At 39.7% G+C, this 27,828-nt stretch overlaps 1 protein-coding gene across 1 annotated transcript in view; it reads right to left on the bottom strand.

Moving 5' to 3' along the window:
• Positions 1–27,828, bottom strand: part of SSC4D (scavenger receptor cysteine rich family member with 4 domains) — an 84,107-nt gene that overhangs the window by 9,469 nt on the left and 46,810 nt on the right. Inside the window, exons 6-11 of the mRNA XM_073613227.1 lie at positions 20,079–20,150; positions 11,136–11,450; positions 9,644–9,724; positions 9,480–9,554; positions 7,684–7,995; positions 1,168–1,245 (exon numbers count right to left, since the gene is read on the bottom strand). Of these exons, the coding sequence (XP_073469328.1) occupies positions 1,168–1,245; positions 7,684–7,995; positions 9,480–9,554; positions 9,644–9,724; positions 11,136–11,450; positions 20,079–20,150 (933 nt within the window). The remainder of the gene's footprint in view (positions 1–1,167; positions 1,246–7,683; positions 7,996–9,479; positions 9,555–9,643; positions 9,725–11,135; positions 11,451–20,078; positions 20,151–27,828) is intronic.

Genomic DNA, 27,828 nt, shown 5'->3' with positions numbered 1-27,828 from the left:
TTATGATTTCACGTTTCAAACTTTTTTTCAAACTTTATCATACTAGACTCTTGTTTGGACAGATTTAAGTGATTTATTCCTAAGAATTACAGGCCTACAATATAAAAACGCCAAATTTCCATGCAAAACAATTGTACCGCATTCAGCATCAAAAATCTGACATAATCATACTGCTAGGGAGGTTCAAGTCTATTTCCAAGGGGAATTTTGCTTTTTGTTTCTAGTCTAGGATGTGGCACTATATGAAGTAATCACTGATACCCTCTATTAACATGTGACAGAACACCCATCAATGCAGCGGATCTCACAGGTCTAAATCTAGCCTGGAGGGTTTTAGGGCCATACATTACTAACAGTACATTCAGGATCACAATATCCTTTGAAAGGTTTGGAAGTACTAGAAGAGCCCATGTTTTCACTTTGAAAGTAAAACAAACTGGGATTTTACACCAAAAAAATTATACTCTATTTATTGTAGAGGTGGAGCCTGAAGGGCAGAATAACCCCTGACCTCCTATGGGTCATACTGCAACAGCGAGATCTTCCTAAATTCCAGCAGTCAGGACCACTCTTCACTCGCATTGGTTTTCAGCAAGAATGTAACCTTCTCAATGATTATGCCCATCGGTTGGAGGATTTTGGTGGGGACCATGTTCTGTTTTTGGTACAATAAAGTTGCATTGAGATGCTGGAGATCCTGGTGTATGTATTTTAAGTAAAAACAAAACAGAGATTGCCCTACCATAATGTCAGACTCTGTCCCTGTCAGCATGGAAATCTAGAGCTTTCTGGTCAACCTTTGTGCGTGCCAGCTTTTCCTAGTGCATTTTCCATAATTAAAAATGAATAACATACATCAGAATGAGTCAGATTCAAATAGAACAGCCACAGTGGCTGTGCAGGCCCAGAAAATCAAACACAAAGAACTCTTCAATACAGTCTCAAAGAAATATAAGAAATTGTCATGTGATGTAACTCTTCAGCATCTACCAGCAATGGAATCAGCAGATTTTATAAACACTTTAATAGTAGATCCCGGCACATTATATAATAATGTCATAAAGTTTTATACTAAGCACTGGTGTAAGTGTTCCTTTTTTTAGAGACGTGGATCAATAACTTCAGTATGACTATGCACTACTGAATGCAAGATCTGGAAGCACATACCATCTTTAGGGGGTGTTACAGATTCAGTTGTCACATCAAAGCTGCTCCCTTTTGAAAACAGTTCAGATTCCTTTAAACCTATGAAATAAATATGTATTTATACAACTAATATTATTGAGAATATGCGAAAAACAGTGTTATCCCCTTTAATGTTAATCATGATGTCCATTTAGAATAGCCTTTTTTTGTTTTCTGTACATTTTTGAAATATTTGTAAAATACTGTAAATAGTAGCAAATAAAACAAACAACAAAAGTATATTATTTTTGTTTCTGTATTCAAAAAGGGGGAAATTAAGGCATGTCAGTTTTGCTTTAAATAAAATCTTGCAACCAGGAATGCTAAAGTGAAAACAAAATGCCAGTTTTTATGAACAGTGCCTTGTTTGCATAGGTGTGCCCGCCCTTGTATAAGTTTTTACACCCTTTATAAACAAGGCTGTAGCTCTGTTCAGATTTAAAAAGAAACCAGAATCTTTAGTTACATACATGTTAAATGCATCAGTTAATATAAGAAAAAAAGTAAAAATGTTAATGTTTGTATGTACAGGTTGTTTGTGTATCCTGTATACAATATACAGTATATATTAGAAAATATGGTACAACAAACTAAATATAAAAGTGAACGTTTTTGCCTGATGTGTGGGTATCAAAACACACGTGAACGCTTGTCATAACGCATCAACAGACATCAATGCATGTCAACTTGCTTTAATGCACACTGATGTAAATTGACTCGACATGCATTATGATGTGAATTGACATGCAATGTAGAGTGCAACGCAATTCGTTTTAAATGCACAGCAATGCACGTCGATGCTTGTATACTTGTGTGAGTCTGACATACCGCATCTCTGATCTGGGTAAAGAGCCTAGGACGTAGGCTCTTTATCATGTGATCAGCTGTTTCCAATCACAGCTCATCACACGGTAACCTTGAAGTGCCGTTTATCAGCTGTTCCTCTATTCGTGCTGACAGGCATGAGTAGAGGTGAGCCGATCGGCTGTTCTACTGACGGGGGGGGAATCTGCATTGATAATCAGCGCATTGATTATCAGTGCAGACCCATTGAGGATGCCCACTGGAGACCACAGGGATGCCCACTGGAAACCACCAGGGATGCCCATGGCAGACCACCAGGAGTGCCCACTAGAGTCCACCAGGGATGCCAATCAGTGCCCATCAGTGATGCCTGCCAGTGCCTCCTGATCAGGGCTGCCTATCAGTGCCATCTATTAGTGCCACCCATTAGTGCCACCTATAAGTGCCTACCAGTGCCACCTATAAGTGCTCATCAGTGCCACCTATGAGTGCCCATCAGTGCCACCTATGAGTGCCCATCAGTGCCACCTATGAGTGTCCATCAGTGCTGCATATCAGCACTGATGCAGTGCCGCCTATTAGTGCCCATCAGTGCTGCATAAAAGTGCCTCATCATCAATGCCCATCAGTGCCACCTTATCAGTGCCAATCAGTACTGCCTCAGTGCTCCTCAGTGAGGGAGAAAACTTACTTATTTACAAAGTTTTGTAACAGAAACTAAGAAAACCTTTTTTTTTTCCAAAATGTTCAGTCTTTTTTTATTTGTAGTGCAAAAAAACAAAAACCCAGTGGTGATCAAATACCACAAAAAGAAAGCTCTATGTGTGGGAAAAAATTATAAAAATTTAATTTGGGTACAGTGTTCATTCAAAATGCGACAGCGCTGAAAGCTGAAAATTGGACTTGGCAGTAAGGGGGTGAAAGTGCCCTGTACTGAAGTGGTTAAAGGGACACTAAAGGTTTCTGTTTTTTCACCTTAATGCATCCTATGCATTAAGGTGAAAAAACACCTGTACGCGTCCGCCGCCCCGTTTTACTTACCTGAACCCTCAAACTTGTCCCACGGGGACACGCTCTCTCTCTGCAGGGGGTTCTCGGCTCTTGATTGGATAGATTGATAGCAGCGCAGCCATTGGCTCCCGCTGCTGTCAATCAAATCCAATTACGTGGCCGCCGGGGGGGGCAGGGCCGAGTCCTGCATTCGGCATCTATGGATGCCAAATGCTGGACTCGGGAGCGTTTTACCACAAGGTACCAGGTAACCCCCCGGGAAAGCGCTTCTCCCAAGGGTTTATTTGATGCGGGGAGGAGCCGAGAGAGCTGCCGAGGGACCCCAGAAGATGAGGTTCAGGGCCATTCTGTGCAAAACAAGCTGCACAGTGGAGGTAAGTATAATATGTTTGTTATTTTAAAATAAAAAAAAAAACGAACCTTGAGTGTCCCTTTAAGGACTTGTCAAAAAACTCTAGAGGAGATCTACTGAAACTGGTGCACTCAGAAGAATCTGGTGCAGCTGTGCATAGTAACCAATCAGCATCTAACTTCAGCTTGTTCAATTAAGCTTTGACAATAAAACCTAGAAGCTGATTAGTTACTATGCAGAGCTGTACCAGATTCGGTGTGCTCCAATTTTAGTAAATCTGCCTCTCTGTCTTTATTTACACTTTCTTTTGGAAATGAGTACTCATTCACAATGGAGAGGGGGGCAATATCTGTGGACCACCTGATTATTAAAGGGGGTTTCCAAAGTGAGATAAGTTCCCAGACCCCCACAACCACCAGGCAAGGTTGTAGTCAGGCTTGTGGGGAGGAAGCCCCTGACCTCATTAAAATAGGGATGTGGAGCTCTGCTCACCCCGACCTTTCCTGGTCTGCCAAGCTACATGCTCAGATAAGGGTCTTGTATGGTATTTTTGCAGGGGAAACCTCACTTCTTTTCTTGATTTTTGCATGGGTTTCCCCCTTGGATTTGGTATAGAATTTAGGAGAACCTCATGTTCTTTTTTTTTTTTTTTTTTTTGCACAGGGTCCCCCTTAAAATTCACACTAAACCCAAAGGCCTGGTATGAATTATGGGGAACCCGCACGTTGTAGAATGAATGGAGCCAGTGACATCAATGGTTGTTAAGGACTTGACGGTGCCAGCTTTCATTAATATAATACCTAATAATCCTTTGGAGGCACTTTCTGATATAGGGTGACAACACTCTGTATCTATTTCCTAATTGCTTTTCTATGTTGTTACCCTGTCACATGGGAAACAGAGGGAGACTATAAGTGTCTGTGTATGCAAATTGTGTGGGCATGTTCTGCAGTTGCCACCATCAGGAAGCCACCCATGAGTACTGATATGTCGTCACTGATAGAAAACATGCATATATGTACACAGGTAGTAGCTGTCTTCAGAGACCGAGAGCACCGAGAAGCAAGAAGGAAAAGTTGGAAAATTAAACACAATGCTTTCAGTAAACTAAATGTCATCCATTTGGGGTTTATACTTTAAAAAGGGAAATAGTTTGTACCAGCATGACCTGAGCAACCATGGGGTTAGCACTGCAGATGTCACTCTGCCAACTTAAGACTTCATGTACACTTGGACATCTTTTACTGTGGTTGCGGGAATGATTTTGCCACGATTTTGCCGCATTTCGTGCTCTCCCGCTGCCGGCAGTCAAAATGTTCCTATCCTGAACGTGATTGTTCCGCGTTCAGGAGAGGGAGGTTGAAGCTCCCCTAACCCAAACAGCTCCTTAACTCTGCTAGTACATTAACACATAGGCTTTTATGGAGTTGAGTTTAGGAGCTTTGGCAAAAAAGCTTTTAAATTCATGTTTAGGAGCTGCTGGTGTACATTAAGCCTAAATCAGTATTAAATCCAAAAGCAAACATTTATTATATTGCAGCTTACCAATTCTTAGATGAGATGATTGCATTAGTTTTAATTTTTAGGCTTTCTTCCTTTTATTTTGACCTGGTGATCCTGCCAGTAAGTCTGTTTTTTTTCAACCGAACAAGCTTTCCTGAAAATGTATCAGGAGTGCTGAGACAAACCATTTACCTCTGATGGGGTGCTTATAATGATCAGCTTTTATTTATGTATAAACTTTAGTTTAAAAGGAAAACAACTTACTATAACTGCTTGTATAACTGCAGTGTGAGCTGGAGTTTTATTTAAATTTGTTAGTGTATCTAAATCTGTACATCTAGCATTCCCCTTCCTGAGATTAATAATGCTGCTGTCTGCTGTGCTCCTTTATCCAGTGTTAGGGCACTAATAAAGGAGATGTGTTATTGCCAGATCACCAGATGAAAACAGTGGGGGAAAAATGCCTAAAAAGAAAACGAATGCAGTCACCATATCTAAGGATTGGTAAGCTACAATATATTACATTTTTTGGTTTAATACCTCTTTAAAAGGTTTACGTAAATGGGGGGGGGGGGGGGAATATGAGGAATAGAATATGAGGATATTATTTGGGGGAACAATAGTGTTCAGAACATGAGCTTAAATGCATTCTGTACGCACGGCACGTTCTGAAATCTGGTGCTCCCTCAAGATTATTGTGATTGAAAGAACAATTCAGAATTACTCTTAGCCCCCATTCACACCAGGGCAATTTGTCGCACCCCATTGTTGGCAATGGAACCGTTCAAATTGCTGCAACTCACATTGCAGCGACTTTGAAAAAGGTTCCTATACTACTTTTTGACGATTTCATTGCGACTTGCATAGATTTTTGTTGTATGAAGTTGCAATGAAATCGACACTGCAAATCGCACTGGTGAGCAGCTTTAAAATCCGGTGTGAACGGGGGACTTAAGAAGACACTGTCACCTTACCCATGCAGAACAAAGTGTCTTTTAAATAGGCTTCTTCTCCTGACTCAATTATACTTTGGCAGTGCTCCTCTGCTGCTCCTTCCTCAGGTGGAGACAATACCAAGTGCTTTCAGGTATGGAGGATCTCTAGACCTCCTTCTCTGTGACAGTGCTTGGATCTAGTAGGCAATCGCTGTGCCCAGGCATTGTCACATGACCAGGGGAGTAATATCACTGCTTTTCCTAGTGTCCAAACTAAGTTGACGCTAGATATTTTAGTATGGGCTAAGTATAGGTAGGTTGGGGGGGGCTGTGCAAAGACCCTGCATCAGCAAGGTAATAGTGGGGTTGATTTCCTAATACCAGAAAGTGCAAAATGTTGTCAATACTTATCAGGAGACCTTAAAGCAGAAGTTCCACTTTTGGGTGGAACTCTACTTTAGGTCCATATTTCATTTGTGTTTAAAATGAAATCACATTTTTCCCCTTACCAGTTAAGATTAGGGATGAGCCTGATGTTCGAGTTGAACGCAAGTTCGACTCGAACATTGGGTGTTCGTCTGTTCGCCGAATAGCGAACAATTTGGGGTGTTCGCAGCAAATTCAAAAGCCACGGAACACCATTTAAAGTCTATAGGAGAAATCAAAAGTGCTAATTTTAAAGGCTTATATGCATGATATTGTCATAAAAAGTGTTTGGGGACCTAGGTCCTGCCCCAGGGGACATGTATCAATGCAAAAAAAAGTGTCACTGCAGTGACATCTGCAGTGCTAACCCCATGGTTGCTCAGGTCATGCTGGTACAAACTATCTCCCTTTTAAAAGTATAAACCCAAAATGGATGACATTTAGCTTACTGAAAGCATTGTGTTTAATTTTCCAACTTTTCCTTCTTGCTTTTCGGTGCTCTCGGTCTCTGAAGACAGCTACTACCTGTGTACATATATGCATGTTCTCCAGCAGTGACGACATATCAGTACTCATGGGTGGCTTCCTGATGGTGGTCCCCCCAAAAATCCATACCAGACCCTTATCCGAGCATGCAACCTGGCAGGCCGCAGGAAAAGAGGGGAGATGAGAGAGCGACATGCCCTCAAGAGAGAGCCACATGCCCTCAACATGGGGAGGGTGCTTTGGGGTAGCCCCCCAAAGCACCTTGTCCCCATGTTGATGGGGATAATGGCAATTTTTTTTTATTTTGGCACGGGGTTCCCCTTAAAATCCATACCAGACCTGAAGGGCCTGGTAAGGAATTTGGGGGGACCCCCACGCAATTTTTTTTTTTACATTTTGGTTCAGGGTTTCCCTTAATATTCATACCAGACCCAAAGGGCCTGGTAATGGACTGGGGGGGATCCCATGCCATTTTTTTCAATGACTTTTATCTGCATTGCTGGGACCTGACAATTCATTATAGCCGTGAATACTTTTAAATTACTTTCCTTTAGAAATGTCATTTTGTGCAGGGACTGTTCTAAACACAGGAAAAATGTGCCACTTTCCAGGCATACTATAGACACCCCCCAGGTATGAAATTTTAAGGAATATTTCACTTTTATTGTTTCACTTTAAGCATTATTAAAATCACTGCTCCTGAAAACAAACGGCCGTCTTTAAAACATTTTTTTGCATTGATACATGTCCCCTGGGGCAGGACCCAGGTCCCCAAACACTTTTTATGACAATAACTTGCATATTAACCCTTAAAATTAGCACTTTTGATTTTTCACGTTTGTGTCCCATAGACTTTAACGGTATTCGCATGTTCGAACAAATGTTTTGCCTGTTCGCATGTTCTGCTGCGAACCAAACCAGGTGGTGTTTGGCTCATCCCTAGTTAAGATATTCTTGTGTGTGTTTCACAAATATATTTACCTTGACATATAACTCCAGCATCTTCATGATGTCCACAATTATGCTGGCCCCAGCCTAAGTGAAAGCAGTCCACAATATCTTTCTCTGTTCCAACACAGTCTACGTTGTCTAGGAGTATAGATCCACTGCCATAGCCAAAATAACTAAGGGTTGTAGCTACAATGGCTGGACCACAGCCCATCTGCTTGCAAACCACCTGTGCATTATTGTAATCCCAGTCATCATCACACACAGTGCCCCAAGTGTTTCGGTACAGAACTTCCACTCTTCCTTGGCAACTGCTGTTTCCATTTACCAGTCTTATACTGCCACCTGGTGGGAAAATATTAACATTACTTGTGCAGGTGAATTACATACTGTGCATTGGCAGGTCCATACTTACATTTTCTTTTAAAAGAAAAAAAAAATACTTCTAATATGTAATATTAAATATATTACCCTTTCCCTTTTAGCCAGACACGTGTTGTGCATGAATATTGATCTCTACTTTTCTGAAATGCCACTGTATTTTAATAATTATTTTATCTCATTATTTAGATTTTTCTTTATTTTATAACAGTTTCTGTATTAGCTATTAGACATTTTCATATCATTACAGAAGCAACATAGGGGGCATACAGAAGTATACATTTCCAAATGAAGACAACTTACTTTTGTATCATACATGCTAAGACAAAAAGGCTGGTTGCTTTGTTAAAAGAGATCAATAAGTCAAAGAACACAAGTTTTCATGCAGTGGTCATGGCTATTTGGCAGAAAACCTGACATGAAAGAAGCATGTATGCTACCATTTCTGAAAATGCTATTTATCTTGCTGTCTCTGCTTTAGAGCCTACTGAAGTCCCAGCACCATGCAGCAGCATGTGAAGTCAAAATTCCTGATTTGCATACTTGGATCAGTAACTCAGAAAGTATTGAAGTCAGAATTTTAGAATGATGGCCAAGGAACTAGCATTTTCAAAAATGAGATCAGTGGCAGTCCCAGTAATCTTTTTATCTTTCAAATCTTACAGTTACTATGTTATCTTTGCATTGTGCCATTCACCAACTTGACTTCCTATGTAACTTTTTGAGAAAGAACTACTTGTCCTCTAAGGCCAAAGGATTTAAAATTCAGGATGACCGGTCTTGTGGCTTACACACCTAGATTGCACTGCACAGCCAGGTAGTTGACACAATTATCTTCTGGTTCATCAACACAGCTTACTATGTTCCCTTGCTGTTTCTGGCTTGTCTGAAATGAGCAGTGAGCATATTCAGTAAGCAGTGATGTTAAACCAGGAATAGCAGACTAAAATTTACAAATTGCAAATCATTTGACGCTTTGTAGAGGGTATTCTTCGTATATTTGTATGGGGAATCCACAAAATTTGTAAAGACAATATAATGTTGGTGTACCTACTCCATTAGCAGGTTTTCCATCAGAATATATAAAGAATGTACTGCATAGAAATCTAGGGAATAACATATCCTTATGAGGTTAACAGACAGCAGATAAAACTCATAGGGGGGTCAAACTTTGCCTCACTCCACTCAAACAATAAAAAAATATTTTAAAAAAGCTTTACAATTGCCTAATATACAATGCTTAACGCATTATGGGGACATCTTTCATATAAGGCTTTTTCACATGCAAAAATCAATGTTTGCTTCCCAAATGTTGGTTTTATAATGTCATAGGATCAGTGGTAGAGCAAGACAACATTGATTACAGTCCTGGGATTTGTAATCGGGTCGATATTTGTTAAGAGGAAAGGGAACAGATGGTAGATTTTACTTTACTTAAAGCAACTTACTCTTTCTTCCAGGATGGAAAAATGCAGTTGTAAATAAATCTGTCTCAGGAGAAGGTTGACCTTCACCCCATGTAGCTATAAATGAAAAAGAAAACGCAAATGATAAACTGAGTGCTGTTCATTGAAGAAATAGGATAACAAGTAGAAAATGGTTCGTGTTTTACCTGTCGCTGAGTCGGTAATTGACTCTGCAGTATCTTGAGCTACAGGAGTGAAGTTTGGGGGTGTTGTTGAAACTCCATGCCCTGGATAAAAATAGAAATAGTACATGACGTGCTGATGTAGGTTGCAGTCTAGTAGCTAAAGGACTTCTCCATTTTAATGAAAGTCAACATGGTACAGCAGCTATGATTTAAAGCCATCAAATGGCAGCCTTTCCCCACTCACCATCTCCAACGGCTAGTTTACACTTGCTTCAAAACAAGACTTCGGACACGCTTTGTTAAAGCTCTCTGAATGCCAGTCAAAGCTCCTGTCACTAAATAAAATGGTTAGCTTACAATCCTGTTTACACCTTGCTTTTGCTTTGGCTTCGCTTCACAAATTTTACCCCATGTAGCTTTAGTGGGGCTTCAAAGCGTCTTCAAAACCTCCATAGAACTCTATGGTAAAGCTCGCTTGAAGCACCTGCAGCTTTTGAGAGGCTTTAATTCATCTTTAGCTTCCCTTTGTTTTGGAGAAATTGCAGACATGAGATATTGACATACACACATACAAGGTATCTGCCAAGCTTCAAAAGAGCATCACCAAAGTATCACTAAAGCTTCACCGAAGCATAGTCAAAGCTTCAATGAAGCACCACCGAAGCATCACAAACTCATCATAAAAGCATGTTGAAGCGGTAGGTGCTTTAATGTGTGTTGAAGCCAAAGCAAGTGTAAATGAGCCCAAAGTCAAATGTAGATTCTCTATTGGCTATTACATTATAGGATACTGAAGGCGGCGTGTGCCAGAGCACCAAATCCTACATTTGATCTGATGCCAGTGTGCACAGTGTGCTTGCATTTGGAAGCTCCATAAGATAATTAAAATGTTTGATTTACCAAAAAATCTGCAGTAACCTCATGCTTATTTGCACTCTATCGTAGTGTAAATTATAATGGGAGTTCCACTTAAAAAAAAAAAAACAACAAAAAAACTCCTTTAATTTAAGGCACACTGACATGGACTGAGGCAACACAGCTCTAGATAGAACAAAGGTTTTGTGGTAAACATCTAAGTGCCTTTTAATGACACTCACGATTCAGTGTTGTTACTCATTGAAATAACTAAGCATAATATAAAATATTAAAAAGTGAATGTTTTGTACAAAGTCAACCTTCTATAAGCATTATGAGGATGGGGATATCCACTTCCGATAAAAGCTAATTATCTTAGTGCACTTGTGTATTACATCAGGCAAATAACTTCCACTTTTGAGAGACTGCACAATCTTAATCACTTCACTGTTAGAAGAAATGCCCTCTGGTGACGTGTGATGTGCCCATCTCTATCTTACTCTTCGATGTGATTCTTCAGTACCAGTTAGATCATTGCATACATGATGGAAAGAGAATGAAATGAAGTTGACATTGTGTACTAATTGCAGCACATCATGGTTGCTTCCAGAAATAGCATATCAGAAATCGCTAGCATGTGAGCAGTACTGTAGTTTACCAGCACAGATGATTCCAGCATCTTCATGATGGCCACAGTTGTGGATGCCCCAGCCGAGACTGTAGCAAGCTGATAGATAGGTCTCTGAGCCATCACAGTTCACATTATCCAGTAATATTAAACCAGTTCCATATCCAAAATAAGCATTGCTTTTATAGTCCAGGGCTTGACCACAGTTAATCTGTCTACAGACAACTATTGCATCCTTCATTCCCCAGTCATCATCGCACACTGTTCCCCAATTTCCCTTATAAAAGACTTCCACTCTTCCTTGACAGGGGTCATCTCCACTGACCAATCTGATACTGCCATCCCCTAAAATGAATACAAAAAGAGTTATAGTTAATAAAAGCATACATGGTTACAAAAACTGACACAGCTCTAAAACACTTTCCAACTTCTCAGTAGTGGGCACAGTTCACCTTAAAACTTAACTCCACTTTTTAAAAAAGGTTTTAAAAAATAGGTTCACCAGCAATGTATAAAATAAAAAAGTAGCTTTTGCTGCAATACTTGCCTCCTCCCTGGTCCCGGTCTGTGACTGAACATCAGTCCTCTTCTGAAATTAATGATGCCCAGCTTCATCTAACCCACTTCCTATGAACCAAGGCTGTGAAGGACACACTCCATGGAGGCACTTCATTATACTGGCCTGGGTTTACAGTACTCCTGGACAAAACATTGCTCATACAATATTACATGGGCGACATGCTGCCCAGGAGTAAGTATTATTATTATACAGGATTTATATAGCACCAACAGTTTGTGCAACATTTTACAATAAGGGGGGCAGTACAATAACAACACAGTTCAATATAGAAAGAATAGTAAGGTCTTGCTTGTGGAGCTTACAATCTAAAGGGAGGGGGCGGTGGTAGAAAAGTTGATAGCTGCAGGGGATGATCTGACGGAGGTTACGCATGTACAGTTTTTTAGCTGGAGGTGGGGTAGGCTTCCCCGAATAAATGAGTTTTCAAGGATTGCCTAAAGGCAGACAGGGTATGAGCTGGCTTGACAAACTGGGGTATGGAATTCCAGAGGATGGGAAAGGTTCTGGAAAAGCCCTGGAGGTGAGCATGGGAGGTGGGGGAGCAAGATGTCTTGGGAGGAGCAGAGAGGATGATTAGGCGATATATGCAGATAAGGTTGGTGATGTAGCTGGGAGGAGTGTTGTGGATGGCTTTGTACATTTTGGTTAGTATTTTAAATTTCATACCTTGGGCTAGTGGAAGCCAGTGAAGGGATTGGCAGAGAGGAGCAGCAGTCACGGATTGGTTAGTAAGGTGTAGAAGTCTAGCAGCATTCATAATAGACTGAAGGGGTGATGTGAAAGACCTGTGTAAGAGTAGGCCAGTGAGGACAGAGTTGCAGTAGTGAAGGCGGGATATAACCAAGGACTGAATAAGTTGTTTTAAGTCGTTAGTCAGGAAGGGGCAAATTCTGGAAATGTTGTGTAGGTTAAGGCGGCAAGAAATAGCCCATTACAGCCACTGGAGGAGAAGGAGGAGGGCCTATGATATCTAGGAAAATGACAACAATCCAAAATGATAATCCAAATGATTGGTCAAGGTAATATACATTCGACATATAATTTGTAATATACATGAAACACATGACTCATACCTCTTTGTTTATACATTTTAAGAGGCAATATAACCTCACAAGTATCCAAAGTATAGGAGGGCAAAGGGAGAGAAAGATTCAGGTAAGAGCCAGTATTGTAGAGGAGAGGACTAGCATGTTTAAGAATTTAAGGGACACCTTCATCTAAAATCAGTTTGTCTAAAAAATTTACCCTAAATTTTCTTGCTACTGTTGCCTTAAAGTGTTTTCATAGCCAAAACTTTAACTAGGGAGGAATTAGAACCTGTGTCAGGTGGTTTTTACTGCTGTCTCTGTGTCAGCGAAGGAGGTTTACCTCTGTGTTTGTCCTGGTGATCATTGTCGTCAAAAAGGAAAGTGATGGGAAATCCAACATTTTACAGATGTCACCAAAACTGGAAGAGTATAAATATACCAATAGGGAGACTTGTTCCGGTGACAATTGTCTAGGAGGGTAATTTCCCCCATTTTCTAGAGTTTTCTCCTAATTTCTATGCTTTCTTTAAGACAGGAAGAAAAAGCAAAGTAGGAAAGTGGAAACGACATAAACAGAAAAAATAAAATAATAATGGTTTTAAACCTTCCATACCCTATCCAAAAGTAGAAAAAATGTTTTTGGCTATACATACACTTTAAGATCATCTCCTGATTGTGTGTGTGTTTTTATGTGTGCATAGGACCACAAGATTACACAAAGGCATTTTAAAAACTAACTAAACAGTATGCATTCAGCTGTTCGTGAGCAGCTAAATTATGTCAACAGGATTTAGCATTTTTAAGGCAATGCACTGTTTGCCATAAGCCATCTCTAAAGCCCTGTACACGCGGACTTTCCGATGGGAAATGTTGGATGTCAGGCTGTTGGCGGACAATCCGATAGTGTGTATGCTCCATTGGACAATTGTTGTTGGACTTTCCGCCAACAAATGTTGGCTAGCATGTTTTCAAATTTTCCGCCAACAAATGTGTGTTGTCGGACTTTCTGATCATGTGTACACAAGTCCGTCGGACAAAAGTCCAAAGTACAAACGCGCATGCTCGGAAGCAGAAGCGGTCAAGCTTGTAAACTAGCGTTTGTAATGGAGAATTAACATTCGTGACGTGGCAAATTATGAAATCTCCATGTGCACATTCTCTTCTTTAATGGAATAATAATGAAGCTGCTTTGCTGGAAACGAATTTTCAAAGGCTTTTTTTTTCTAGTGATATCAAGAATATTATTATGGTTTTTCTTTTTTTTATTTGTGTAAGTTACCACAACACCATTATCCCGTAGTTTATAGGATCAAAGATACAACTATGTTGTTGTCCCTTGTCAATTTACATTGTATTTTTTAAAATGTAACTGCCTACTCCCAAACTGTTATTTGAAGTAAAACACATAGCCAAGTATTATTCTCCACAATTTTTTTATTGTGCATTAAAAAAAAATTAGACATGCTATCTGTCAAATAGAATTTAACCAAAAAGTGCATTCTATGCATCCAAAAATATAGAAAATATACCAAATCAAATCATTATTCAACCAAAAAAATAATGTCAAAGCAATAACTCCAAGGCCAATAATAACACGTTATCTCTTCTGATTCCGCAACATGTCTGGTTGACGAACGGCCGTTCACAAACGAACTGAAAAGCACGAAATGAAAAGCGCGAACTGAAAAGCGCTAAATGAAAAACGCGAAAAGAAAAGTGCGAATCAACACTCACCAAACTTCTACTAACACAAAATTAGCAGAAGGAGCCCAAAGGGTGGCACTAAAGAGCTGAAAAACCATGCAGTACGTCTAGTACGTCACTACGTTCGTAATTGTTGGCTAACAACTATACGAACAATACGAACGTAGTGACGTACTACGTTGTTTTTCAGCTCTTTAGCGCCACCCTTTGGGCTCCTTCTGCTAATTTTATGTTAGTAGAAGTTTGGTAAGTGTTGATTCGCACTTTTCATTTCGCACTTTTCTTTTCGCGTTTTTCAGTTCGTTTCTGAACGGCCGTTCGTCAACCAGCCATGTTGCAGAATCGGAGGAGATAACTTGTTATTTATTATTGGCCTTGGAGTTATTGCTTTGACATTATTTTTTTGGTTAAGTAATGATTTGATTTGGTATATTTTCTATATTTTTAGATACATAGAATGCACTTTTTGGTTAAGTTCTGGCACTCTGGTTCTATCATTGACAGATAGCATTTCTAATTTTATTTGTTTTCTTTTTTTAATGCACAATAAAAAAATTGTGTAGAATAATACTTGGCTATGTGTTTTACTTCAAATGATAGTTTGGGAGTAGGCAGTTACATTTAAAAAAATACAATGTAAAATTGACAAGGGACCCCAACATAGTTGTATCTTTGATCTTAAAAACTACGGGATAATGGTGTTGTGGTAACTTGCCAAAATAATAATAAAAAAAGCATAATAATATTATTCTTGATATCACTAAAAAAAGCCTTTGAAAATTTGTTTGCAATAACTCCATCAGTATCACCAGCAAAGCAGCTTCATTATTATCCCAGTAAAGAAGAAGAGAATGAGCGCTGTATTTGGAGATTTCATAATTTGCCACGTCACGAATGTTAATTCTCCGTTACGAATGCTAGATTACAAGACCGACTGCTTCTGGCTCGTCCTTGCTTCCGAGCATGCGTGATTGTACTTTGGACTTTTGTCCGACGGACTTGTGTACACACACTCGGAAAATCCGACAGACATTTTTCTGTGGAAAATTTTAAAACCTGCGATCCAACATTTGTCCGAGGAAAATCCGACAATAATTGTCCGATGGAGCAAACATGCGGTCGGATTTTCCGCCAACAGCCTGTCATCACACATTTCCAGTCAGAAAATCCGATCGTGTGTACGAGGCTTTATTCCAAAATGGATTAAACTCATTATTTTCCTCAAAATTCTACAAACAATATCTCATAATGACAAAGTGAAAGAAGTTTGTTTGAAATCTTTGCAAATTTATTTAAAATGAAAAACTAAAAAATCCCATGTACATTGCCATGACACTCAAAATTGAGCTCAGGTGCATCCTGTTTCCACTGACCATTCTTGAGATGTTTCTACAACTTGATTGAAGTCCACCTGTGGTAAATTTAGTTGATTGGAAATGATATGGAAAGGCACACACCCATCTATATAAAGGTTCCACAGTTAACAGTGCATGTCAGAGCACAAACCAAGCCATGAAGTCCAAGGAATTGTCTGTAGACCTCCGAGACAGGATTGTATCAAGGCACAGATCTGGGGAAGGGTACAGAAGAATGTCTGCAGCATTGAAGGTCCCAATGAGCACAGTGGCCTCCATCATCTGTAAATGGAAGAAGTTTGGACCCACCAGGACTCTTCCTAGAGCGGGCTGCCCGGCCAAACTAATCAATCGGGGGAGAAGGGCCTTAGTCAGGGAGGTGACCAAGAACCCGATGGTCAGTCTGACAGAGCTCCAGCGTTTCTCTATGGAGAGAGGAGAACCTTTCAGAAGAACAAACATCCCTGCAGAACTCCACCAATCAGGCCTGTATGGTAGAGTGGCCAGACGGAAGCCACTCCTCAGTAAAAGGCACATGACAGCCTGCCTGGAGCTTGCCAAAAGGCACCAGAAGGACTCTCAGACCATGAGAAACAAAATGCTCTGGTCTTATGAAACAAAGATTGAACTCTTTGGCCTGAATAGCAAGCGTCATGCACGAAGGAAACCAGGCACCGCTCATCACCTGGCCAATACTATCCCTACAGTGAAGTATAGTTTTGGCAACATCATGCTGTGGGGATATTTTTCAGCGGCAGGAACTGGGAGACTAGTCAGGATCGAGGGAAAGATGAATGCAGCAATGTACAGAGACATCCTTGATGAAAACCTGCTCCAGAGAGCTCTGGACCCCAGACTGGGGCGAAGGTTCACCTTCCAACAGGACAATGACCCTAAGCACACAGCCAAGATAACAAAGGAGTGGCTACAGGACAACTCTGTGAATGTCCTCGAGTGGCTCAGCCAGAGCCCAGACTTTAACCCGATTGGACCTCTCTGGAGAGTTATGAAAATGGCTGTGCACCAATGCTCCACATCCAATCTGATGAAGCTTGAGAGGTCCTGCAAAGAAGAATGGGAGAAACTGCCCAAAAATTGGTGTGCCAAGCTTGTAGCATCATACTCAAAAAGACTTGAGGCTGTAATTGGTGCCAGAGGTGCTTCAACAAAGTATTGAGCAAAGGCTGTGAATACTTATGTACATGTGATTTTTTTCGTTTTTTATTTTTAATAAATGTACAAAGATTTCAAACAAACTTCTTTCACATTGTCATTATGGGGTATTGTTTGTAGAATGTTGAGGAAAATAATTAATTTAATCAATTTCCAAATAAGGCTGTAACATAACAAAATGGAAAAAAGTGGAAGCGCTGTGAATACTTTACGGATGCACTGTAAGCAGATTTTTAGATGTTTACATTGCAGTAATGTGTGTTAAAACATTACTGCAACATGGGCAAAGCATATAGTGTGGTGTATTGCAGTGCTGTTCATTTGGAATGGCACCCAAATATACTGCAAAAATAGGAATAGATAGCCTGGCCACTGCACACCTCACCCAGCCTGAGTGGTAAGCAGGTAAAAGCAGCCTGAGCTTGATTCATCCAGGGGCGAAACATGTTGGAGTTGTGGTCTGGATGAATCGAGCTGAGGCTGCATGTACCTGCTAACCTCTCGGGTCGAGTGAGGCGTGTGGTGGCCGGGCTATTTTTGCAATATTCTTTGAGTCTGGGTGGAGCTTTCCTCAGCCTGCACCCTCACTAGCCAGCGACATCCATCTCATTGGACCTTGACAGCCTGAGTGGGGACCCTTAAGCATGTATCATGGGTCACCCTAATACACTGTTACATTACTAGGTAATGCACCCACTCTGCAGCGTGTCACAACACACATGTCGTGTGTTGTGTTGCGTTAAAAAAAAAAAAAAAAAAAAACTGGGACAGGCACTTTTTGTGAGTTAGAGTTGTGAGGAAAATCAGTTAAAAATATAAATGTCTGCAAACGTATTCTTTTTTTCATGCATTTCAGCATCATCCAGGAACAACGTTTTATAACAGTAAATCATGGATGACCATGCTGATCGGGAATTCAGAGATGCAGCTTAGTATGGATGATCAATTCAAATTATGTAAATTAAAGTGAAGAGCAGTTTAAGAATTTTCAGCAAAAAGCTTTCAAAAAAAGCAGGGATCTTTTAAGTGCAGTCACAGGATATCAAAAAATGATTGGAAAAAGAACACATTTTGTTAGTAAATTCTCAAAAAATTTCTTTACTTTCTGATTCTTTCATCCCCTTTAATATAATAGTAGCATCATTCTCTTAATATAATAGTAATATCCAATACATTTACAAAGCGTAACATGCATTTGATATGAATGTCCAGCCAAAACATTATTTTTAGTTCTGGATGCGAAGAAGGATTAGAACCCTATTCATTTTATACTGCTATCAAGGGATTGATTAGAGAGGTTTACCCTCCCTTACTGCCTTTCAGGATGACAATGTTTCACTAGATAGGAGGTGATGAAAAATGTAACAGGTACACAGCCAGCAATTAAAATGTGAAAATCTGACAGTAGACTTCAACTACTTTAATTAAAAAAAAAAAAAAAATACATTTTATTTCGATCAGAGTTACTCTTGGAGATTTTCCCTCACTTACTGTCTAGGGACAGTAAAAAAGGGGCAGTAAAAAAGAAAAATCACTGTAACACATCTATAAAAAAAAGGAAAAAAAGTTTTGTGTGCACATACACTCTATTCCTTCCTACTCCATAAGGAAGCATACTTCCAGCAAGTTTCCTGTGTCTGGAGGGTATTATTAAAGTCCTGCTATTTGCAGCACCCTCCGGGGAACGTTTTGATCTGCAGTAGTGAGCTGCAACTGCTATGGAGGGGCTGAAACATTTGATAAATAAAAAAAATTGACAGAGATTTGACAAAGAAGGTAGGAGCTTTGAAAATCATTATCTGATTGGACAGAGAGCCCCCCTGGTCCCTCCCCTTCCTCTCACACGGGCTGCCGAAGTGGCCGCATCATCTCCCTTGGCCTGTCGCAATATTGTCTCAATCCTGCGAGCAGCCATCTTCCTGCTGGGCTCCTGCTTTACTACACACCACACTGAAGTGTACCTTCCCCGCAGGACACCAACAGCTGGTTCCAGCGATTCTGCTGGCTGGTATGTGACCCTTGAGCCTGTTTCCATGACAAGTGCTGGTCCCTCCATTTAGTGTTTAAGGCTGGAGGAGACTTGGGCTTTTACCTTTTAAGTTAGACTATATCGTTCACACACGACTGTTTTTATCTGGACTTTTTATCTATGGCCACATAATAAATGTTACTTCATGGTTTATATGGAAGCAAGTTTTATTTGTTTATTCATCATCCTCCAATTTATCTAATTGGTTCTCACAGATACCCTGACTTTACCAGTGCGCAGCATATACTGTAGCCTTTGATCAATAACCGCTCTGATCAGGGCCCTGCTGCATGGCTGAAAATGGACAGCCAGATGAGTGAGTTTACCACATTAGTACCGAATCAGGCCCACACTACAGTGGAGTATTTAGGTTTTGTGCTGCCCTAGGCCTGAATAAACTTATGCCCCCCACCTAATTTAAATATGACCCACCCCTTCCTGTTTAAGACCCATCCTCTCATTTGTAAATTACACCCCTTCCTCTTTAGGCTTCACCTTTTCCTCTTAGAGCTCCACCTCTTTCTCTCTGTATCTTACAAGATAGGAATAATCTTACTAATCCAGTGACATGTTATAGCACATATGATATAGGTGAGCAGGTCCAAAATATTACTACATCATATACAATTAAAAGTCTTAATTGTATATGATGCAATTCAATATGCTCACTCAAGGATGTTTAAAGAAATGAAAGCTATATAATGAAATGATGCATGCCGCGGAGGAGTGTAGGGGGAACATTAAGCTGCTAAAACCTGCCAGTGCCACACTTACTAGTATTGGCAGCCGCCAGTTGTATTAAGTGTGGACGCTGGTCTGTCCGAACATCCTCACTAGCCGTTATTATCATAATGGCAGGCAGCAGTGCCGCTTTATAGGGGGGCCTGACCGATTTGGACCCTGCCCCCCGGCCCAGTCTGCCCCATAAGACTGGCACTACTCTAAAGGTGTAGCACAAGTTGGCAGGTACTCTTTTCTTGTGGGTGGGGGCCTTTTTTGCCACCCCTCTGCAAAGTGCCGCCCTAGGCCTGGGCCTTGCCGGCCTAGGCCAATACAGAGTGTTGCCATACTATATAATACAGATGAGTGAGTAATATAACTTACTTAGACCATTCTGCAAAGATGTTGATGACGTCTTTGTGGACTGTCCCTTGTTACTTGGCGTTGGCAATATTTCTATAAAAAAAAAAAATAAACAGTGCCATAATATCAGTTACTAAACTATGTATGCCAAATTCAAGAAAAGCAATATTTTATGTGTCTTAAAGAGGAACTGCAGTCTGCTCACATAATTTGTAATAAAAACATCTTTGCCATTCTGAAGCTTCCCTCCAACCACTTTGCATATTATTTTATATATACTGTGATTCTGTACTTGCCAAATATACTGCAGAAATCTCCCTCCACTGAGTCTGGCTGCATTCATTTTAACTGTGGGCAACTGAAGCTGCTGCCTGTTCACTTCCTGGATTAACTCAGACACACAGAGGCACACCTCCAGCTCTTCAGCTCTCATTGACCCTCTTATGACTCATCCCCCCTCCCTTCCTGGCAAACTCTCACCGAAGTTCCGCTTTAATGTAGAATCCCCAGCAGATTTGAAAATCAGTGTTCTCTGACCATTTTCTAAAGTGCCCCAAACACACATACTGTATAACACACACTATAGGGTTAATTTACTAAAACTGGAGAGTGCAAAATCTGGTCCAGCTGTGCTCTGTAGCCAATCAGCTTCTCACTTCAGCTTGTTCAATTAAGCTTTCACAAAAAAAACTCTGGAAGCTGATGTCAGAAACCATAAAATCAGACGAGGACAGAAGTACAGGTAAATCACACTTTAATAATAAAAGTAAAAAGAACAAACATAGTCAAAACATAGCCAGAATTCAGTAACTGGAAGGGATAGTCAGCCAAGCCAGAAGTCAGGGATCAAAGTAGTGGAACAGCAAGTAGGATCTGGAGCCAGAAGGGATGTCAGCAAAGCCAGTCTTTAAGCAGGAATGCAGGAGATAGTTTATTGTGATATGACCAAGACGAAGGCAGAGCTCCTCTGGACTGGATGGCTTAGGTAGGCAGGACTGATGAGCAGGATTATCAACAGCTGAGTAACTGTGGAGTGAGATGGGAGCTGGCAATTAGCTGACAGCTGAGCGGCGAGCGACAGTACCCCCTCCTCAACGACCCACCAGGTTTGAGGGGAAAACGTCTATGGAAATCACGGAGGAGGACAGGGGCATGTACGTCCGAGGATGAGACCCAACAGTGTTCCTCCGGACCGTACCCTTTCCAATGCACTAGGTACTGTATGCGCCCGCAGAACCTACGGGAGTCAACAATGGACTGTACTTCATACTCATCATGGTTCTCAACCTGTACAGGGTGAGGACGTGGCACCCAGGTGGTAAAGCAGCTGCAGACCAAAGGTTTTAATAAGGAGACATGAAATACATTACATGAAATACATTAAAAATATGCATATCAGAAGGAAGGTCTAATGCGTAAGCCACTTGGTTAATCCTGCGAAGAATACGGAAAGACCCAATAAACCGAGGTGCGAACTTCAGTGAGGGAACACGAAGTCGGAGGTTGCGAGATGGCAGCCAGACCCTGTCCCCAACCTGGTAGGAAGGCACAGGCAGGCGTCTGCGGTCAGCATGGAGTCTGTATCTATCATTAGCATGATGCAAAGCCTCCTGTACTTGTGCCCAAGTGGAGCGAAGACCACGGAGATGCTCCTCTAACGCAGGAATACTCTGCGGAACAACCAAGTCAGGCAACATGGAAGGTTGGAAACCATAATTTGCCATAAATGGGGATGATCGGGAATCAGAATTCAAGGCACTGTTGTGAGCAAACTCTGCCCATGGTAATAGGCCTGACCAGTTGTTATGATTTTCAGAAATATAGCAACATAGAAATTGTTCCAAGGACTGATTGGCTCGTTCTGTGGCCCCATTAGACTGCGGGTGATACACAGAGGAGAAAGCAAGCTAAATTCCTAACTGTGCACAAAAGGCACCGGGACACAAACTGACTAAGCCTGTCTGAGACAATCACATTGGGTAGCCCATGTAAGCGAAAGATCTCCCGAGCAAAAATGGAAGCCAGTTAGAAGTGGGCAACTTCTTAAGTGGAATACAATGACACATCTTTGAGAACCGATCAACCACCATAAGGATAACAGTGTTGCCTTGGGATTTGGGTAACTTGTTGTGGAATCTCATATTAGCCAATGTATTTCATATTATATATATTGATTTGCATATATTTTATTGATAATTATTATTATTATTATTATTCATATTATTATATAGTAGTGGTTTTATCAATATTATTATTCAATAAGTAAAGCAACAATTATTAATCTTTTAATAATGTATATTGTGTTTTCCATAGATTTAGAAAGTCTTCATTTATAAGTGTTGAACTTTAAATGACCTCTGCTTTATGACAAGTACTTGTAAACAGGTGTTCTCGAAAATGTATTAAGATAGTCTACTGGATGAAAGTTCATTAGAATAGATTCAAGTTATGTAGAATGGTCTCAGACAGATAAGAAAACAGGTGGTTAAAATAATTAGGTGGAATACAGGAAAGTTATGTACAGAACATTAATTAAGTTTGACAGGGTCAAACAAAGGTCTGCTTGTGCCCTCATTAAAACTGTTAAAATACATGCATATAGTGAAACATATAAAACATCTGGTGGGGTTATTGAAAGTTAATTGTCTCAAAGTTGTAAATCTGCAAATCCTTAAAGCTAGTTAAATCTTATCAAGATAAGGAGAGTTTGATAACACAGCTGGGTGCCAGACTGTCTCTATACAGGTGTTTTTAATTGGACAAAACAGTTATAAATCACTTTAATGAACATATAGGAATTTTGGGAATAATTAAGTTTGTCTGGTTGTAGAACAGGTGTCAGATTTATGGTTGGTTACTTTGATGTAGATCTTAGCGACCAATCATAGGTAAGAAAGATAGTTGAGATAAGACTTGTGAAATGGTATATAAATGCAAGCTCTGCAATTGTTAGACAGACAAGTCAGATAGGAGCTCATAAGGCTGAACTCTATGTATGCTGCCCTATTGCACGGGTCATAGAGGTCAGAACCAATGGGCAAGTATCTGTCCTAACTTGTCCCCTTGGACAAGTCAGATGGGAGCTCATAAGGCTGAACTCTGTGTATGCTGCCCTATTGCACGGGTCATAGAGGTCAGAACCAATGGGCAAGTATCTGTCCACAACTTGTCTCCTCGTACGAGTCAGAGAAGACTTCTTGACTTGTTCCAGAGTGTGGTCTCAGGTGAATTTCCCTCACAAACTTGGTTGAGCTGGAACCCAGAACTCTGTGAGGAGACCAGACCACCGGCCAATTGGCTGGTCCCTATCAGGTGAGAGGTTCCCAAGAATTGGCAGTAAAGACCCATTCTGGTTCAAGGTAAGAACAATTCACAATTGTATCAATTGGGGTAGAGGATAAGAATATTTATATCTAATATGCATGCATTGTAAGAAACTGTATAAATTAGACCTGTATATTGTAATATTTTGAACATAAACCTGTATGTTATCAGCTGTTAATAAACCTGCATTGCTGAAGTTCTGCCTGGTTCGATACTTTACTATTCTACTTCATTTGGTGGCCCGTACAGGGACAGCATAACCTCAACTCCGATCTTGCCTAACTCCATGCTGGTGAGGCACTGAGCTCAACACAATTTTGCGCAATTTATATCAGGTTAGCAGACACCTATTATTAGTTCTGCATTGTGTTGTGCCGTGTTTTGCTAGCGCTAGGAGGGGCGGGTGGTTGTTGTTGGGGTATCGCTGTCCACCAGGCAGATCTTTGTGATGGCAGGTTGGGTTTTCTCAACTGTGGGTGCCTTAAAGTACATTGTACAGGATGAGATACCCTGGGTAGAAAATGTATTTATTTATTTATTAATTTTTTTTTTTTTCTCTTTTCTCTTTCTTTTCTTTCAATTCTTTATTTTCTGAAGGGGTACCCCTGTAGAGGATTAATTACTCTCTATGTAAACCTAGGCGTAACATGCATGTTGTTTACCTGGACTGCAAAAATTAGTCAGGATGAAGTTTTGGGGACTTAAAGACCCCTGGAGAACTTGCGTAACATGCATGTTGTTTACCTGGACTGCAAAAATTAGTCAGGATGAAGTTTTGGGGACTTAAAGACCCCTGGAGAACTTGCGTAACATGCATGTTGATTCCCTGGACTGAGAATTTAAGTCTGGATGAGGTTTTGGGGACTTAAAGACCCCTGGAGAACTTGCGTAACATGCATGTTGTTTACCTTGACTGCAAAATTTTGTCTGGATGAGGTTTTGGGGACTTAAAGACCCCTGGAGAACTTGCGTAACATGCATGTTGGTTTCCTGGATTGGTAATCAATCAGGAGAAGGCTTTGGGGTTATCAGATCCCTGGAAAGCCTAAGTTAAAAAACTGAAACAGTACTGATATGTAGCTACTAGTAGGAAAAGTACCTTTGTGGTGTAAAATAATACTCATGAGTTTAGAAGGTTGATGTCAGGAAAGGTAAGTCCTGACAGGTAAATAAGGTGAAGGTTTTGGAGCTCCATTTGTTAACAAAGTTAAAAGGTATGTATCGTCTTTGTGCTATAAGTGTATGTGTTTATATGTATCTGTTATAAGGGTCTGAGTTAAGATCAGGTTGAGACATTCCTGATCGCCGTGGCAAGCAGGGCTTGGCGGTTTTTCGTGTCTTGAGACAAGCGTTTTGGTAAGGAGACGTATGCGCGTACGGTGCCTATTGGCTTTACTCTGAGCACTGCTGTCCATAAGTAATTACTAACTAAGCTGTCAGTTTTAATATTCTGTGAATATTTGTATATTTATATATAGTCAGGAATTTGTGTTCATATGTATGCATACTTTGCTAGGTGGAGTGACTGTGTATTGCTATATAGAAAACAGAAGATAATGACATTTTGTTAATGAATGTTCACAAATGTAAGTTAATTTATTTGTAATGTTTGTAGAATGTTAGGGAATATTGTATGTGTGAGGGAGACTGATCATCTCCCAAATTAGGTTAGAATAAGTCTGTAGTGGTTGTAAAAACGTTGGTGTGAAAGGACCCTATGTGTTAGTTCTATGAGTGAATTGTAAGAAGTATGTAACTGATGCTGAATTCTGCATAGTGAATGATGAATGTGGAAATGGTATGTATCTTCCATACAAATACAATTGGAACTTTCTGTGTCATATCTTTGATTTCGTGACACTTGTTATTAGTATTTGATAGAAGGATTTATATTTATATGAGTTAAATGTGTGTGTGTGTTTTTTTTTGTATGAGGTGTAAAATGAATCCCTATGTGATTGATTGTATGTGTCTTTCGTTAAGAGGCTAGGGATTGATACATCTATGGTGACTGATTGACTTTAGCGTCAAAGTTCTAAATGTTATTGGCAGTGAGTGAGTGTGTGTGTGTGGAAGGCACGATTCATTTTTTATTTTTTTATTTTTTTATTTTTTTTATATTCTTTTGAATATGTACCTCAGCTAGATAGCACCATTAATGAGCTGAGGGAGTTAGAAGTTATTTAAACTGTAGAAAAAAGAAAGTTGTTTGTTTTAAGTAATTTACGACACAAAGTTCTCCCATATTTTTTTGTATCCAGCATACTGCTTTTGGAAGGAAAATATCTGTAGATAAATTCAATGTTGCTAATGTAAATAATGTCATGCTTAAAAACATTTTACAGTTGTAGGTTTTACATGTTAAGCAAGATAATGTATTTCTTTCAGTATGAGTGTAGGAGAGCAGAAAAGTATAGTCACCATTTTAGAAATAGCTGTCTGCACGTACGTGCAACAACTACATTAAATCACTTTTTGTGACAGCTCATCTCAGTGCTCTGTACTGAGATAAAGGGGCACGTTTAGGTGCCTTTAGACAGAAACTGGATGAGCTGACCAGAAAATAAATAAAATCTCAGAATACGTTCTTATTCTCAAACATTTGTTGATTTTTTATTAGAATATAAACTGTAGATTATAATAGGTATTTTGTCTTTTATATTATGGACTGTAGTAGTGAAAGGTGCATTTTGTTTTTAGCATATCACTCTTGTAAGTAGGGTGCTTATTCTCCCTTGTAGCTTTTGTTGTTTATTTTGTCATGTCCCTATCTTATTGTACAGTATTATGTATACTGTCATCTTTATATATTTGCCTACTTAGTAGTAATCACAAAGATAGTAATGGGATTTATTTATTTGGTAAAAGGGAACTCCAAATTTATTTTTGTTTCTTATTTTCTAAAAAGAATAGTGAAGAGTGATGCATGGTCACAGTGCTACCATCTTATTATATGTGCTATATGTAGCACATACAGGGGGGTGAATTAGATAATTAGAGTCTTAATTTTTAATCTTAGCTTGTAAGCTCTGGTGAGCAAGGTCCCTTATTGGTATTGGCTAGAACTTATTTTGTCCTACCTGATTACAATATTTAGTAATTATCAGGTTGATTATTAGTGTGCCTAAATAATTTTTTTTGTTTCTTTATTCCAGGAGCAGCCAGCACGTTTTCATATGTAAAGTTATACTTTGTAAAATTTCACTCCTTTTGATTTTTTATTATTCAAGTTCCTAGTTATGCTACTACAGGTGGCAAAGTCAGTTTTTTGATTAGGGTCACTCTGCATTAATATGATCTAATTAACAATAAAATTTGTATATAATTATTCTTAAGGAAGGGACAGTAATGCACATTTTCTTAACCTCTTTAGATTTAACAGACTGTGCAAGTGACCATGTAATTTTATTTTGATTTCTTTTTAATTATGAACAATCACAATGTAGTTTCACAAAATGTAGTTCTTCAAAGTCTATTTTGTGTGCCTGTATATAGACTTTATTGCAATGAAAGAACAAAGCTGTAGATATAGATATACTTTAATAAATGTCTGCTCCTTTTTAAAGTAAATCACAGTTTTTCATATGGTCATGCAAATGTATGAGACAACAGCTAAGTGTCTGATGTGGGAAATTTTTCCCAGGCTTGGAGTGTATACAGCACTGATATCAGATAATTGTACCCATTTTTTATGAAAAATCCGTTCCATCTTGCTCTATGCTTGGCATAGACAATAGAACCTTGTGTCCACACTCATATTCATTGGTGGATAGGTTGTATGGGCTGTTCTAGACCAAATTAAATACAATTTGCTGGGCCATATGAAACTTTGGATAGATTTGTCACTAAGTTTAGGAGTTCTAGAGGCAAATGATAGTAGCTTAGACTTCATGCTGTACAGTGGGAGATAAAATGTTCATGTGTTTAAAATAATTAACCAAATTGGTGTAGTTTTGTTTCTAAACAGATCCTTGTTTTAGATGTGATCTCTTGTTCCAATCAAAGCCACTAAAGGAATGTCTGTCAGTAACCCTTGATGACTGCAAGTACATTAAAGATCATAAAAGGAAGTGGAAGAATTCACAATTCAAGTGCCAGTTTAAATCCACATTTGTGACAGTGACATTTTCCATTTCTATCGTAGTCAAAGTCTGACTGAGATTACCAAGAGTGTTATTCACATAAGTGCAAGTGGAATACATACAAGAGACTGTTGCAGACAAAGACATTGGAAGTATTTCAGTAATGGACAATGCTAATTAATTATATGTGATACTTTGTATGTAGAGACTTACTGTTGTTTTGTTTGTTATATATGTTATAAGTATTATTATTGTGAACACCTTAAGGTGGAACTTTGGTCAGAAAATTAATTCCTGCTGGGTTACTTGAGGCTGACCCCTTTTGCAGGTGTAGCTATGAAGCACAGTAAAAAATAAGTGCCTAT

The sequence above is a fragment of the Aquarana catesbeiana genome, linkage group LG02 (genome assembly GCF_042186555.1).
Source record: "Aquarana catesbeiana isolate 2022-GZ linkage group LG02, ASM4218655v1, whole genome shotgun sequence".
In the NCBI taxonomy this organism is placed as follows: domain Eukaryota; kingdom Metazoa; phylum Chordata; class Amphibia; order Anura; family Ranidae; genus Aquarana; species Aquarana catesbeiana.
Note: the sequence above shows the minus strand (reverse complement) of the source record. Positions and strands in the feature narration are given on the sequence as shown.